The sequence below is a fragment of the Mya arenaria genome, chromosome 10 (assembly GCF_026914265.1).
Source record: "Mya arenaria isolate MELC-2E11 chromosome 10, ASM2691426v1".
NCBI lineage: Eukaryota > Metazoa > Mollusca > Bivalvia > Myida > Myidae > Mya > Mya arenaria.
In genome coordinates this window covers 649327-666266 of record NC_069131.1, presented here as the reverse complement: position 1 = coordinate 666266, position 16940 = coordinate 649327, and the positions used below count along the sequence as shown (strand labels likewise).

General features: G+C 34.4%; 1 protein-coding gene and 1 long non-coding RNA gene across 2 annotated transcripts; one reads left to right on the top strand and one right to left on the bottom strand.

The window, feature by feature from the left end:
• The first annotated feature begins 1896 nt into the window (after positions 1 to 1896).
• LOC128205389 (uncharacterized) lies at positions 1897 to 15261 on the top strand. Its single transcript, XM_052906974.1, has 5 exons — positions 1897 to 2357; positions 12108 to 12192; positions 12348 to 12376; positions 14075 to 14165; positions 14762 to 15261. Exons 1-5 carry the CDS (start codon positions 2199 to 2201, stop codon positions 14848 to 14850), a joined length of 453 nt encoding a protein of 150 aa, XP_052762934.1. The 5' UTR covers positions 1897 to 2198; the 3' UTR covers positions 14851 to 15261.
• LOC128205390 (uncharacterized) lies at positions 8335 to 10712 on the bottom strand. The gene is made up of 3 exons (XR_008256234.1): positions 10588 to 10712; positions 9882 to 9952; positions 8335 to 9220 (listed from the first exon to the last, which is right to left on the bottom strand). It is a non-coding gene; the product is annotated as an uncharacterized LOC128205390 (long non-coding RNA).
• Positions 15262 to 16940: the final 1679 nt, after the last annotated feature.

Below are 16940 nucleotides of genomic sequence, written 5' to 3'. Positions count from 1 at the left end.
ATAACATGGCATGAGAGACATGACATGAAACGCCAGACAGAACTTGAAATGACAGACCCGACATGACATGACGTACAATGACATGAAATGACAGACATGACATGAAATAAGAGTGATGCCATGAAATGACATGAGTTGACAGACAGGAAAGGAAATGACAGAAAAGACATGAAATGACAGACGAGACATGAAATGACAGACATGACATGATGCCATCGTGAATCAGCGATGCTGCTTTTTATAACTATATTACAATATATATATATTAACTAGTACTAGTGATGCCACCGTGTACTAGTATTGTTGATCTCCGGTGATTCCGTCGTGAATCAGCGATGCCGCTTTTTATAAACTTGTTAAATCAAGGGAAGCAACAACATACAAACTATATCATCTTCAGATTTTCTTCCTTAATTTTTCATTAATAACGCAGCAGTCTGAAGTGCCAAAACGCCTCTGCTGTTTTAACATTTAACACATTAACTGTATTATTTATATCTACGTTTTGACAAATAAATAATGTCTTACCCAAATTTCAAATAAAAAAACCCTTTCATTTGCATAACTAGCCGCCTTTAAAAGCGAATGATCAGCTTGAAATGTGCGCATCCCCACGATATATTATTGAAGTTAACAGAAAGAAAAACTAATTTACCGTGTATCTAATCATAACATTTCATCTTTGACTTTCGATGACAGGTTCAAAAACATTCAGTAAATAACCATTTGACACTATAAACCCAGGAGTACAAATCAACGAAAGAAAACGAAATTCTGACGTTTAAATAGAACTGCCGTAAATAACACAATCAATAACTCGATACAAACTATCCTATTCATTCTATCCATACCATTTAAACTGTCTTTCAAAACTAAATTTCGAAATCTTTATCAGTCTAATTTTTCATTTCAGTCTATATTGAAATCCTCATTTTGACAGCACTTTAGGATAACAAACATATTTCTTTTCATCTGTCTCCCTTGCGTATAAATTAATTTAATAAGTCATTCCCCATCGAAGATTGAGTATCGTTAAGCAGAGAGACGTCAACCAAGAACAGCTGCCGCGAAATGGTACAGCTTGACCTGCTCATGTGTTCATACCAAGTAGGAGAAGTTAAAGGAGCAGTTGCCTATGTAAGTAGGAGTAGTTGTCCATTTAAGTAGCAGTTGTTGTTCCCGTAAATAGAGTTAGTTTTCCATGTAAGTAGGAGTAGTTACCTATGAACGTAGGAGTAGTTTTCCCTCTAAGTAGGAGTTGTTGTCTATGTTAGAAGGAGTGGTTGCCTATGATAGTAAAAGTAGTTGTCGACGTTATTAGGAGTAGTTGTTTATGTTAGTAGGAGTATTTGATTATAAAAGAATGAAAAGTTTTCCGTGTAAGTAGGAGTAGTTTTCTTTGTAAGTAGGAGTAGTTTTCCATATAAATAGGAGTAGTTGTCTCTGTTCGTATGAGTAGTTGTCTGTAAGTCGGAGTAGATGTCTATGTTAAAAGCTAAGACTAGTTGTCTATGTAAGTACGTGTAATTGTCTTAGTATTATCAAATTTACCAAAAACAAAAATGTTAAAGAAAATGAAAAATGCGTTAAAGGTCTATTTTACTGAAAAGGGTTGGCAGTTTATAACATTCAGATAAACACCTGGTTTATCACACATCTCTACCATGTGTTTGTGTTTATTGTTTTCCATCTGCGATAAAGCTATCTCCGCTGACATGGACGATACACACATGTTTACCTAACTACTTCCTAGTGAGTATCGTAAACTCAGCCACCCATTTTATTTATAACCTACTTAATATGCTGAGTGAAATCAGGAGGTCTTTCAGTATGTTTTAAAAGTGTCATGACCATGTTAGATAAACACCTGATAAGTATGTAAACCTCTCTGTAAATGTTGTAAGATATGATCTCATCACATCATAGAGAGGAAGTTTATTTTATGATGATGGGTATTTTCTGTCATTCAATCCATCGAAATTAAATAACGTGTACGTAAATTATCATCTGAAGGCAATGTTTCTCTATTCATTTTAACGATATTAAAGAGCCGGACCACTTTGAAAATAAGAAGATTTTTGGGATCAACGTTGTTATGCTTAAAAGTGTCCTTACCACTTCTGTTTATTTTTAATTTCGATATTCGTTGCAACATTCAGGAAGTTTGATTACCAGGTTAGGGAATTTAAATTGTGAACATGGCTAGTGGACAAAACAATACCGACATAAAGGTCCCATCGGAAGATATCGTCAGAAATTTCAATGCGGGAATAGAGAGATGCAGCTATTGTTGGAAACAGGCGGAAGTCACAGCTGCCCAAGGTGAAACAAACAAGTCAGGGGACTTATATAGAGAGGTACGATTTACTATTTGACAACTGATGTGACTTACAGCTTATACGAGTTTTTGTATTGTACTTGTAATTTCCGTGTAGCACACGATTTTTTATTTGATGTTTACGCCCATGTCCCCACTAATCAGGTCGCCGGACGGATATAATTAGTTGTTTAAAATGGTTTCGAGGTAAACAGTTTCAAGTTATTAATTGTATTAAGTAAATCTTTAAGAGTATAACTGAAAGACGCAACCCAGCTTATATTTCAATTATACAACTGGACTTCGGAACTATCTATATGACTTTGTTACTGTTAAATGTTCAATTAAAGCTGCACTCTCACAGATTGACATTTTTTAAAACTTTTTTTTTATTTTTTGTCTTGGAACGTGCAAATTTTTACGTAAATATTTGCATACCAATTATATAAGATTGCTGACAAAAATCGTAGATTGTCATATTTCCGTTCGAAAATTAATGTTTTATGAATTTTCTTTGACCGTAAATAACGGTTAGAGCAATAAAACATTAATGTTTGAACAGAAATATGAAATCTTTGATCTGATTGTTTGTCAACAATCTTAAATCATTGGTTTGTAAATATTTACGCAAAAATGTGTTCTTTCCAAGACAAAAAATAAAAAAGTTGTCAAAACGTCCAATCTGTGAGAGTGAAGCTTTAAATTAATAAGATACACTGTTTGCATTTATTCTACACCTGTAAACGAATACGGTTATCAATAATTAATATGAATAATCAAATAACACATACACAAATACAAATACATAATGAAACACTTAAATCTATACATCTATACACTTAAATAGTTAATTTCATGAAAGTGTCTGAACAAATAAACACGTATAACATATTGTTTTGATAATATACTTGAACAGTCTAAGCCACATGTACATGCTATCACATTCTATACCTTGCTTCCGGCTTAATATTACCATCACGTATAATTCTGTATTACAAATGTAGACCATAACAATATCACTCCGCATATTTGTAAACAATGTATTAATTGAAATCTTCGCCAATTTCTGTATAAAAAATAGGAAATGACGTCATGAACAAAGTTATGATATCATCCTACAATTTGTGAAGTCACCGTTCAAAAGAAAGCAAATGTTATTAAAACCTTAAAGTGTTTATGTTGTGTTTCTTACTGGATATTATCTCAGTATTTATTCTACTTTCAACAGGAATATAAGTCGCTTTGTTATTTATTATGAACATTTTCCTTGTACTCTAAAGTTTTGCAAAGCATGTACCGGGGAAAATAGCATTGCTTCTATAGTTTGTGGTATTCGACGCATCATTAAAGCATGTAGCGTGGGAAATAGCATTGCTTTGATAGTTTGTGGTATTCGACACTTCATCGAAGCATGTACCGGGGAAAATAGCATTGCTTCTATAGTTTGTGGTATTCGACACATCATTAAAGCATGTAGCGTGGGAAATAGCATTGCTTTGATAGTTTGTGGTATTCGACACATCATCAAAGCATGTACCGGGGAAAATAGCATTGCTTCTATAGTTTGTGGTATTCGACGCATCATTAAAGCATGTAGCGTGGGAAATAGCATTGCTTTGATAGTTTGTGGTATTCGACACATCATCAAAGCATGTACCGGGGAAAATAGCATTGCTTCTATAGTTTGTGGTATTCGACGCATCATTAAAGCATGTAGCGTGGGAAATAGCATTGCTTTGATAGTTTGTGGTATTCGACGCAACATCAAAGCATGTAGCGCGGGAAATAGCATTGCTTTGATAGTTTGTGGTATTCGACACATCATCAAAGCATGTAGCGCGGGAAATAGCATTGCTTCTATAGTTTGTGGTATTCGACGCATCATCAAAGCATGTAGCGCGGGAAATAGCATTGCTTCGATAGTTTGTGGTATTCGATGCATCATCAAAGCATGTAGCGCGGGAAATAGCATTGCTTCGATAGTTTGTGGTATTCGATGCATCATCAAAGCATGTAGCGCGGGAAATAGCATTGCTTCGATAGTTTGTGGTATTCGACGCAACATCAAAACATGTAGCGCGGGAAAAAGCATTGCTTCTATAGTTTGTGGTATTCGACACATCATCAAAGCATGTAGCGCGGGAAATAGCATTGCTTCTATAGTTTGTGGTATTTGATGCATCATCAAAGCATGTAGCGCGGGAAATAGCATTGCTTCGATTGTTTGTGGTATTCGATGCATCATCAAAGCATGTAACGCGGGAAATAGCATTGCTTCTATAGTTTGTGGTATTCGACCTCATCATCAAAGCATGTAGCGGGGGAAATAGCATTGCTTCTATAGTTTGTGGTATTCGACGCAATATCAAAGCATGTAGCGCGGGAAATAGCATTGCTTTGATAGTTTGTGGTATTCGACACATCATCAAAGCATGTAGCGGGGGAAATAGCATTGCTTCTATAGTTTGTGGTATTCGACAAAACATCAAAGCATGTAGCGCGGAAAATAGCATTGCTTTGATAGTTTGTGGTATTCGACACATCATCAAAGCATGTAGCGCGGGAAATAGCATTGCTTTGATAGTTTGTGGTATTCGACGCATCATCAAAGCATGTAGCGCGGGAAATAGCATTGCCTTGATAGTTTGTGGTATTCGAAGCATCATCAAAGCATGTGAATCATGTAGGTATTTTCGTTACAATTTACTGTAGGAAGGCATGTGATAAAGATAATCTGACACTCGTCATCATATAGTACATAACATTAATTTAACTCGTCCAGGAAACATTTTGTTAAGTTCACCGAAACCTCGCTTAAAATGTTTTATTTTTGAACCCCATGAACAAATTTCTGTATAATATGACGACACATGACAGATCTTCTGTTTACATTTTTTCTCGATGCTCATGGGGGATGATGTTGAATAATTCCAAATGCAGAAAACTAAGTTTATCTTACCAGCATTTAATTCGACTTCTATAATAACACAAACAGATATAGTTGCAAGTAATGCACCAGTCAATTGACACCACGCCCAAGCCCCCCCCCCCCCCAGTTCCGGGGCAATACCGGGGAAAGCCAGGGAAAAGGGCCATTTATTTACCGTCCAGGGTAGCCTCGCAGTGCTGGATGAATGCGGTGGTTTTATCTTCGCGCCCAAAATAGCGGGTTATGGGCCTAACCTAGAGTTCCTGGGGTGCGGGGGACATTTTGCGGGGATTTTACCAGCAGATCGTCCCCACAGGGCGAGAATTTTACCCGGTCTTGGCTGGACCGAAAGTCAATGTCCCCGCTTTTCTCCGGACCTGGGGACCGTAGTTACAATTGACTGGTGCATTAGTACGAAAACGTTCAGTATAAAATAAAAGATATTAAGATAAATACCTGCTTTTTAGAATTCTACATTTACAGAATTTGGAAGCAAATTGCTTTTTCTTGGTCCCTCTTTAGGAATGTTTTTACTCAACTTTCTTTATCATAAATATGAAAGGCAGATTTTTATACATAGTAGTGCACGATGTTTTGTAAACAAGTTTTTAGACCACCAATACATTTTTGTTCCGTTGTAATCATGTTTTACTGAGACTGCCAAGACGGCAACCCCATTATGACTGATAGAAGCTACTTTGAAGCGTATGTTACCTGTTTGTGATGTTTGGATGTTCTGTGCCGTTTAGCCTTTTCATGAAAACTGGACATCTAAACAGGGTTTATATCTGAATGTTTGACTACTGGGCTTGTCTTTAAAGTTTCCATCATTTTATTTGTTCAACTTAAAAATTAGACAACTACCAAACAAGTACAAAGTTAATGAAAAAAGTAATTTTTAGAGTGTATTTTCTTATATTGCTACAGTTGAAAAAAAAATCGAATTCTTGTAAAAAAATTTATAAAGCTGCAATAATATGCATCCATTGGAAAACCCAGATTTGTTACACAAATTATTTCACTTACACTGAAAGAACGATTCAGTGTAAACGATAATAAGGTTAATTGCCGATACTCATTTTGAAGCAAATATCCCCATTGAAAGCCGTTTTTCATTACCTCATTCTACCAAACCCAGCAATTCAGATAGAAATTAGTCACAAATTGATAAAGGCCACCAATCGTAACAACTCGGCCATCTCCGGCAAGCTTCGAGATAGACCTCGTAAATTGTAGTAAGGATATACGAAAGTGCGATGCGGCTGCCGGCGATTAACACCGTTTTCAATCCGCGTAAAGAAGGCCCATTGTAACAACAAGGAAATGGATTGTGTTAAATTAAATGTGCTTGTTTAAGAGAAAATATTTATTGTAACCTCAAAGAATGTTCGTTTTAAAAATATTTAGATGTTTCCTTATAGTTGAAGCACTCTATTTCCTCTAGAAAAATCGTGAGCACACAGAAAATGTACTTGACAGTCATTGAAATGATCATACGGTTCATGGCATGCATGAATCATTACATCGGATTAAATGCATGCATGGACTAAATGTCAACATTTTCTCAACAGTTATAGGAATACCCTATGAAATGTAAGTTTTAAGTCATACTTTGCCGTGTTATTTTTCACACCATGCCTTGCCATTAAAACAACATTACTATTCTGTAAAATCATTAATTTGCCTTGTGCAGAGTTTTGTGTGGTAGGATGGGTGTGAGCTTGGCACCCAGTCAGCTTTACCAGCTGAAATCTATGCATGCCTTTACTTCAGCATTGTTGGGTTTGGGCTGCAGATTTTTTTGTGTTAACAGTTCTGTGGGGTTGGGATGGGGCGGTGACTATCCACGCAGTAAGCTCAATTGTTAGAGTACCAGTACAACGTTCATGTGGATATGCACCAGACAATTGTAACCACGCCCCCCCCCCCCCAGGTCTGGGGAATAGTGGGGACTTTGACTTTCAGTACAGCCAACCCCGGCTAAAATCCCCACCCTGCGCGGACGATCCAATGGCAAAATCCCTGCCAAATGCCCCCACACCCCAGGGACTCTAGGTAAGGTCCATTCCCCTCTATATTTTAAGCGAAGATAAAACCACCGCATTCACCCAGCACTGCAGGGCCACCTGATAGGTAAAAACACGGCCCATTTCCCCAATTAACCCCAGTATTCCCCCGGACCTGGGGTGGGGGGGGGGTTACAATTGACTGGTGCACTAAGTTGACAGAACTTGTCTTAAAATTGTATTTGTTCAAGGCAGATCATGCTTCACTTTACCTCCTAAGCTGTGGATAAAACCCACTCATTAGAAGTTTCCTTACACATTATATTTGTCTTAATCTATAATTATTAGTCTCAATTGAGTAAATTGTCATTTTTTATTAAAAAACAACAACACCAAAAGAGTAACTGATAAGATACTCAGCTGATTTAATTTTTTGTAAATAAAAAAGCTTTTCAGCAATGTATACCAGACTTTTTTCAATAATACTTAATCTATTTTGAATAATTAGCCTTTAGATCACTCTTCACCAAATGACTCTTTTATAACTCCATAAAATGCAAACAAGAATAATTACAGTTTGGATCAACACGTCTCTTAATTTTATTTTTAATATTAGTCCAGTAATAACAGAGCCATCTGTATGCAATCCAATGTAAAATTAATGATAAATTAGGTTTTGCTCAAATCTTTACTTTCATTTCTGTGCCAAGCCCTTTTAAGTGCATTGAGTCTTTTGGGAGACTTCACAATATTTCTGGCGTTTAATCCCCATATATGGCTTTAAGTTGCCATACAAATTTAAGTCTTCATTATAAAAAATACTGTATGTCTCCACTTTAACCATAAACACACAATGAGAGGACTATTTAAAGCATTACCATGTGTCAGAATTATAGATCTTTCTTTGCATTTTATTTGTCTAAATGTATTACCGGTCTCTTTAGCAATATCCTTGTGCCTCTTTGAGTACTTGGCTTGACAGTTTGGTTTTTATTACATTGTTTTAAATGTTTTATTTGTACACAACAATGATGATGATGATGATGATGATGACACTATGCTATGCCAAAACCTCAACACATTTTCTTCAAACAAAAAAGGACAGTCATTCAGAATAACTTTTATTACATCATTTGAGAAAATAAACTCATACAATCAACGAAATAAACATGCATCTGTAAAATCACAAGTCATGTTATGTGTTCGTTAAATTTAACTTAATAAAGAAAATAAATATTGGTTGCAGTAAGCAATGCGCATCACTTCTAATAAACATTCCAACAGACTGAAAAATAAATCAACACAAATGGAAAAACTGTGTGCAAGTCAGCTAGTATCTTATTTTATGCCTTATCAGATTGCTATGCAAGCTGGAAGCTTACAAAATCACTCTTAAGTCTGTTGCCTAAGTAGAAACAAGAATGGACATCCTTTTCCTGAGGTCAAGAGAAAGTATCTTGAACTCACAACCTTGAATTTGAGGCTTATCCTCTAGACCACTTTCACCTTTTCACATTTTAATTTAAAGAGCCCAGTTTACAATATGGCATTTACAAGGATGTGCCCTATTAACGGATTTTCTGAAGTCTTAAAAATTGAACTGAACAAAATAGTTCTCCTTTATTTGGTCTGCCGATTCCATCTGTTTCTGTTTTTGTAGTTATCTCCCCTCCATAATATAGGAAAACCACTTTAAGCGTAGATAAATCCTTTACCATATTACCCTTTTAAAATATATGTTCGGATTTATTTAATAATCACGGACCAACAGATGACTTTTATCTTCAACTTCACATCAGTATGTAAGTCATCAAATATTTGAGATGACAAGATGTTCCACTGAACACTTTGTTTCCATCTTGCACTCATTTTTCCAAGGTAGGCGTTGCAGTTGTGTTAGATGATTTCCATGCATTGCAGGTCAATCCTCATTCAATGGCATTTTTGATTACATTCGGATTCCAGCGCCTGAAATAGAAAACAGAAAATACAACAATAATAGAAATTATATTTTCAGATCAATTATTTTAAAAGCCTGTACAAGAACAGAAAAGTATTCACAAAACATTAAGTGCAACACCAATTTAAAGCTGCATCCTCATGGTTTTACTGTTCTGACACCTTTTTTATTTTTATCTTTAAACGAGCCAATTGGCAATTATTGTGCAAATGTATGGAAACCAGTGATATTAGACTGCTGACATAATATCAGATCACAGTCTTTCATATACAAGTTTGAAAATTTGGTAAAAAAATCCTCCAACTAGTCATATAAGGTCACACATAATAGAACAGATTTTAATTGTTTGGAAAATATTTTTTTGCTATTGCTTTAAGCCATTTAATTAATAATATGTGTAAATTTAATTTAATTACTCCTTTGGGCTTTTGAAGAACGACCAAGAAGAACTGTCAATCTGTGAGAGAGCAGCTTTTAGCTCTGGACTACTGGTAAATTAAAAAATATGAAATGAAATTCATGTTTAAATTCATCTACAATGTTGATATTTTAATACTGTCCATCCTTGTTGGTTAATTGTACAAACATGCAGGTACTTTTGGGCTTAAACCAATAGGATACTTGACTGTTAAATAATTGTCCGAATTTCGAAAATAGTACAACCATTACCTCATCTGACTTTTTTCATTAGAAGAAGCCGGGAATCAGAGTCAGCTGCACCCCTGGTACCATACTCTTCTCTGAAAATGACAATAAGATTAAAATTTAAATGTCTGCATTTCATTGGCACAGTAAAAATGTCAGCATTTTTCAATGTTTCTGCATCACCACCACTGGTGGATATCATAGAATTTAGTCTTGAAAGAAATGTGTGCTGGTTTATGCGTTCAAACTCATTTTGTTAAACCGATAGAATGAAGATCTAATTTATTTAGAGAACTATATTAGTGAACAGGGCCGAGGCATTCAATTGTGCCATTACATTAAATTGTTCGATACCAACACTCACGGATATATAAACCATACATCCTTGGTTAAAAGAATGTAAATTTAAAATTATAAAAATTAAAGTTAATGATATGAAATGTATGAGATAAATACACTGAGAAAGAAAGTCTAACCTATTATCGATCTAAGTAAAGTAAGATTCAGACTTATTTGTTATTACAAATAGATTATTTGTTTTCTTAATTTTTGCCACTGATCACTGGAGCTTCAAAATTGTTATTTACTATATTATAATCTGTCAAATGAAAGAAGACTTTACCCCACCCACTAAGAATTAATGACATTTCCAATTAGTTTCTCATTAGGGCTCTTTTAAAACTATTTATATATTTTATTAAAATACAATAAGTATAAAAATAACACTTACACACAAATAAGTGGTAAAAGTTCGCTCCTCATTCTGTCTTTGGACTAACATATCTCTTGGTTGTTTGAACATCTTCTTGGTCGGCCATGATGGACTATTTTCTTACGACCCGTATTATATCCGAGGCCATATCTTGATACTAGCCGAGGAGTTCCGATTGAAAGGCCACCTGATCTCGAGTAAGCAATCCTCTTTTCAATTAGTTTTTGCTTCAAATACAGATTTGCAAACGACACGCCTCTATATAACAATAGTATCGTACAAGTTAATCAGCTTTAAGAGCAATTACAATGATAAGTTGGGTCGGAACGATTTTGAAATCATAATTGTTAATCACTTAAATTCTTCTATACTATCAAGATATTCAATCAAAGCACTGATAAAAAAAATGATCTCATTTACAAATACATATAAAATGTAAATATTTGTTTTGGTTCATATCTAAACTAATTCATTTTAGAATACAATATATACTTGCAAACAATTAATTTGCTGATAAGCAATCATTAACTACAAGGAAGTTCAACTATTGCGGGTGTTTAAAGATCCGCCTACTGCCACTCATCCGATACACAATCCATGCGTCAGATTTCGCAGTGATAATGTGTCAGTCAATGGGATTGTATTTCAAGTCAGTTAGTAAACTAAGACCCTGAATTAAACTTGTGTAACAGAAGGGGGGGGGGGGGGTGAGCGTAGCGAAGATTTTAATGTTTTAATGCATGTCATCTAACTCTTACTAAAAATTCAACTACGGATATATACCAAGTGAAAACTATGTTTCCATTGTGCATTTTTCACTTTTACGGAAACATTTAAAGTTTAAGATTTACTTTTGTTTTCCACTCTTTAAGGGATATACCACTTATATGCAGTTTCCTTTTTCCTATCGGCTGGGCAAACATCAGTCACATTGGGCATGGAATTGTTTTAACTTAAAAATCTGAATTTTATTCTAATCAGCATTTTGTAATTATTTATTAAACCTTAAAGCTGCACTCTCACAGATTGAACGTTTTGACAACTTTTTATTTTTTGTCTTGGGCCGAACCAATTTTTGCGAAATTCCATTGAAACCAGGTAAATAAGACTGCTGACAAAATTAAGATAGTAGATTTTTATTTTTCAGTTCAAGAAATGATCTTTTATGCATTTTTCTTAAACCGTTAGTAACCGTTAGTAAATTTGCTCTTTCAAGACAAAGAATAAACAAGTTGTAAATTGTTAAATCTGTGAGAGTGCAGCTTTAATAAGAATGCGTTTGGAAGTGTTTTTCTTCGATTAAAATTTACACAATAAATGAAAAAAAACAAGTTTTTCAACACACGTCTTTATTCTACCGTACTAGCATTTCTACTGACTCTCCATTGTTTGAACACTGTCTGTCCATTATGTGAATATTGGATGTCCATTATTAAAATATTGTACAGTCCATATTTTTAAATATTGGACGGTTAGTAGAAATAAAGTACAGAAGATGTGTCGATCGCATAAACCACCCAGTTGTATTATTTTTTCAGGGACTGGAAATTGCTCAGGAACTGTGTAGATGCTTTGAAGCTAAGATTGGAAACACACAATTAAGAGAAAAACCAGGCCGCAGAGGTATGGAGGATAAAAGCGTGTTTAAAAATTATATATTGATAGGTACTGCACCAATTTATTTATTGACTAAAAATCATTCTCCGTTACTGTACATATTCTTGATCTCTAGTACATAACTTTATCAGACATAATTACGGGTCGGTTGTTTATTTCAGATCGTCAGGACAGCGGCATCGACTCTAAGGTACTCATGTTTCTATATATCTACATAACTTTAGAAAATATGGCAAACTGAATGAAGGTTTTGATATCAAGCTAATTATGAGCTTTGTTATGCAATGGACCGAAGGTTTGAACATTGAAACAATGTTGAGTATCTTCTATATATACAATTTATACAATATATTGATGTGACCCGCATCTGGACATAAGAAATATAAAATAATGTCATTTTACTTACCTCTTAAATGTTTAAAGATTACGGCATCCTATTCATGCTTTTGGCGCCTTTGTACAACTTCATACATTTGACTACATTAAGAATGCTGCCTTATGCATAATTATGTGCATATTTTATGAACAGATTTCTTAATCCCTTCATTTGTAATGACACCAGATATGAATCTGACAGTGATGCCGCGAATATGTATTGCATGTAAAGGTTTTTATCGTTTATTCCATGTACTCAAGATGTTAATGAAGACTACTTAAAAACTCAAATAATTGCCACGTAAATTCTCTTGACTTCGTTTATATCAATCGTACTCGCGTTATCATTGTACAGTTTCTTATTTTAGGGATGTTTCACAACTTCCCACTTGCTTGATTGAACGTTGCTTTGGTGCATCATTGTATCGATTACCAGTTATTTGCGAATATTAGGGTGCTGAGTGAGATATATATACATATATATATTTAATCTTTATTAGGAAGTCAAGAATTTGTCAACTATGTTGTTTTTATATAAATTCAATATGGCTGCAACTGTTTCTGCTACAGCTATAGCCCAATTTCGGCCAGTTTTCAGCCACATCCCGATAAATTGCTGGGAGATGGCATTCCGGTTTAGGTTTTCATTGAGACAATATTTATGCGAAAAACAAGTCGCATTTTTAGTTTTCTCTGATTATTTTTTGGGGGATTTTTTGAGAAAATGTTTGATAATTTAACAAAGATTTAAATTTTATAACAATTATTCTGTGGCACAACATGATATCTTTAAACTGAAAATTACATGATTAGGATTTTTCTTTTTTTCCTAATGTTTCCTAAACATCCAGATGTTGTTAAGACTACTCTTGAGGAAGAAAGTAACATTTTGATAAACTGGTTTACTTCCAATCAAATGCAGGCTAACCCTGACAAGTTTCAGTCAATGTCAGTTGGCCCCAAATCTGTTAAATAAATAATAAAACAATTCAATATACTTAATCACACCATTGTTTGTGAAAGGCAAGTGTAACTTGTAGGTGTTGAGGTAGATAGTTTATTTAATGTTGATGCCCAGATTTCAAAAATGTGCAAAAACAGCTAAGCATTTGAATATCTTCAAAGACTAAGCAGTTTTTTGACAAGCAGTACTAAGCTTATTATCTTTAAATCTTTTATCAGATCCAATTTCAACTACTGTCCTGTTGTGTGGCATTTTTGGAGCAAGACCATTACAAATTGGAAAATATTCTATACAGAGCTTTAAAATTTGTTTTTAATGATTACACCTCAACTTACGAAAATCTGCTGCATATAGTTCAGTTGCCAACATTACAGGGTAAGATACATTTCTATTGAAATTTACAAATGCCTGTATGGTATCTCACCAGAATATGTTCAAAATCTTGTAACTTTTAAGACATGTAATTTTAATCTGAGATACGTATCTGTGTAGACATTCCATCAGTAAGAACAACTAAATATGGGAAAACTCTTTTCGCTTTGAGGCCAGTCAGGTATGGAACAGCCCCTAATGGAAATAAGGTGCTCCCAAAACTACCTGGAATTTAGAAGGCTGATGCTCACCTGGATGGGTCCCTCTTGTAAGTATTCAATGTGCAAATAATACATTTTTGCCTTAAACAAAAAAAATACAAAATAGAAGAAATGAGAATTATAAGATGTTTTACTGAATGTCTTTTATCCTTTGTCTTAACGGAAAAGGAGTTTTGTTTTCAGTGGGATGGCTTACACCCACTGGACAAGATATGGCTTTCAAATAGCAGGAATTATTTCAGCGGATATAATATAACAACTTATTAAATTAAATGGCATTGGCTAATATCTATAAATGATTTTCAAATCTTCAAATTTATGTAACATTTGTCGAATACATAGAACTTCTTGTGTTTTTGTTTCGGCAAGTATTTTGTTTAGGTGTTACGACTTTACTTTTTCAATTAACATTCTTTTACAGTCATGGGTGTAATATCAAAATAACATGATAAATATCATACCTCCTCTAAGCAATACTTTCCAAAGATTTTTCCTATGAACCTAGATTAGTTTTTTTACGAATTACACATCGATGTACAAAGCTGTTTTTTCCGTTGTATATTTTGCTACTTACAATTTTGCTATTTCAATGTATATCTTTACCCTTTAAGTTATTATTTTGAAACAACTAACCATTTTTCAGTGGTATATCAACTAGTAGAACCGTGCGCGTGTGGACTGGCCGTACAGCCGGGAAAACTTGTTGATGTTATCACTGTTTTGATGCTCTAATCCAATTTTCCTATTTGTATTTGTATGCATGAATATGATAACGAACGGCTTTTGTAAATACTTACTCTAATATGTGTTTATTTTAACATATACACTTTTATTTCCACGTCACAAGATCATTGTTGTTTGTATTTGATATGTTATGTATGTCTGTTATTCATGTCGGAAAATAGCTCGTTGAGCTAATGTTTCTTGTTAACAAAAAACCGACATATGCGCTTTTTGCTGTTTGCAATTGAGGAGGTTGTTTTTTACTGACACGTATGAATATAAATACGGGCAATTTATTTGTGTAATTGTATAAACATGACATAGTTTGGTGGTACTGTATACTTTTGTTTATTTAAAATGAATCGTGAATTATGATTTGAAATGTGGTATTTTTTGGAGACTTTAATATTTTTGCAGAAACTGGTAATATTGCATTTTCTATTCAATTGTATATGTATATATTTTAGTATTTTTTTGCATTATTTTGTAAGTTACATACTCATTAATGTTTATAATTGTTTTAAAATAAAATCCTAGGTAAAAAGATGCTTAATTTGTGACTTGAAGTTTGCCATTTTGTCATTGATTGTGGCTGCCGGGTTGGTGTTGATGTGTTAGATTGTACACTGACTTGTGGCAATATGTAAATGATAATATGCAAAGGTACAGGTCTCAAACAATATTATCGATATATAGTCATATTAAACCACTTTGAAAACTTTCAAGATCCATCCGGTACACATTTGGTCAAACGGGAAGCAATATTTCAAAAGAAACATTCACTTGCTGGTTGAAATGGTTTCTCAATTTTCAATTGAATGTTAAAAAGTACCTGGCAAAAGTGAAACAATTACTTCTGTTTTTCACGCGTCAAAGTATCCCCCAATTCGCGACGTTTCTCACTTTTCAACGCGCTCCAACGTAGCTTGTAAAGGGACGCTAATCTCGAAGATATCTCCGGAACCAAAAATGCTAGGGGGTCGGCGCATCTCTGGCGTCATTGCGTCACCGTTTCCATTGGCCTACAAGGCTCTTTTATACGCTAAAATGCCGCCAAAAATGCCTTAAAATGGGCCAGGCAACGTCGAAGATATCTCAGCATCCATGCACGTGCCGAATTTGGGACAAGTTTTGCCATTTAGGGGACCCTATACCCTACAGGATGCACTCGTCGTTACTTTTGTTACCCCCTCCACATAACTCGAAGACTCCTACTTTACATAAAATTAGCGATGCCATAATTCACTGAAAGTACCGCCCAGCGACAGGGAGCCAAATAGCAAATGGCAGCCCAAAACATTTTGATTGAACGCAGAAAAAAATATTAAGTTGAGACTGTAATTCATAAACATGTATACCACAAACATAACGTTGTGTTAATATTGTTACAAATCATCTATACAAAATGAAAGCAATACTACACATTATATAACATTAATTATCTAGTATTTCTAATAGGCTCTTCGTCGGATCTTAGAAGTACTTAGAAGATCGTAGTATGTGTTAGAAGCGATAAGTAGATCTAATTAGATATTATGGAAGTTATTTGTAAATGTCCGAAGTTCAAAGTAGATCTTATATACGTTCTAAGAAACTCTTTGCAGCTCTTTATTGATCTTATAAAAGATTTAAGCAGCTTTTATAGTAGTTCTTAGAAGCTCTTTGTGGTTTGTTGTGTAAAGCTCTCTTAGTAATTCTTAGTAGCGCTTAGAACTGTTATAATGGTTCTAAATAGCTTCGAGGGAAAGTCTAAAAAAAAATCGAAAATAACGCTTAGTATTTCTAAGAAACTCTTTAGGTATACTCTCAGTAGTTCGTATAATAGCTCTACGTTCACGTTTGGTAGCTATATGTATCGTATACTAGTTCTACGTTCCTGGTATAGTAGTTATATGTAGCATGATAATAGTTCTACGTTCATGGTATGGTAGCTACATGTATCGTATACTAATTTTACTTTCCTGGTATGGTAGTTATATGTATCTCGTATACTACATCTACGGTTATGGTATAGTTGTTATATGTAGCATGATAATAGTTCTACGTTCCTGGTATGGAAGTTATATGCAGCTCGTATAATAGTTCTCGTACCTTATTTT

Coding starts and splice junctions, on each gene's coding strand:
- LOC128205389 (XM_052906974.1), top strand. CDS start 2,199: ATGGCTAGTGGACAAAACAATACCGACATAAAGGTCCCATCGGAAGAT. Junction 2,358..12,107: donor CAGGGGACTTATATAGAGAG/GTACGATTTACT, acceptor TTATTTTTTCAG/GGACTGGAAATTGCTCAGGA. Junction 12,193..12,347: donor AGAAAAACCAGGCCGCAGAG/GTATGGAGGATA, acceptor TGTTTATTTCAG/ATCGTCAGGACAGCGGCATC.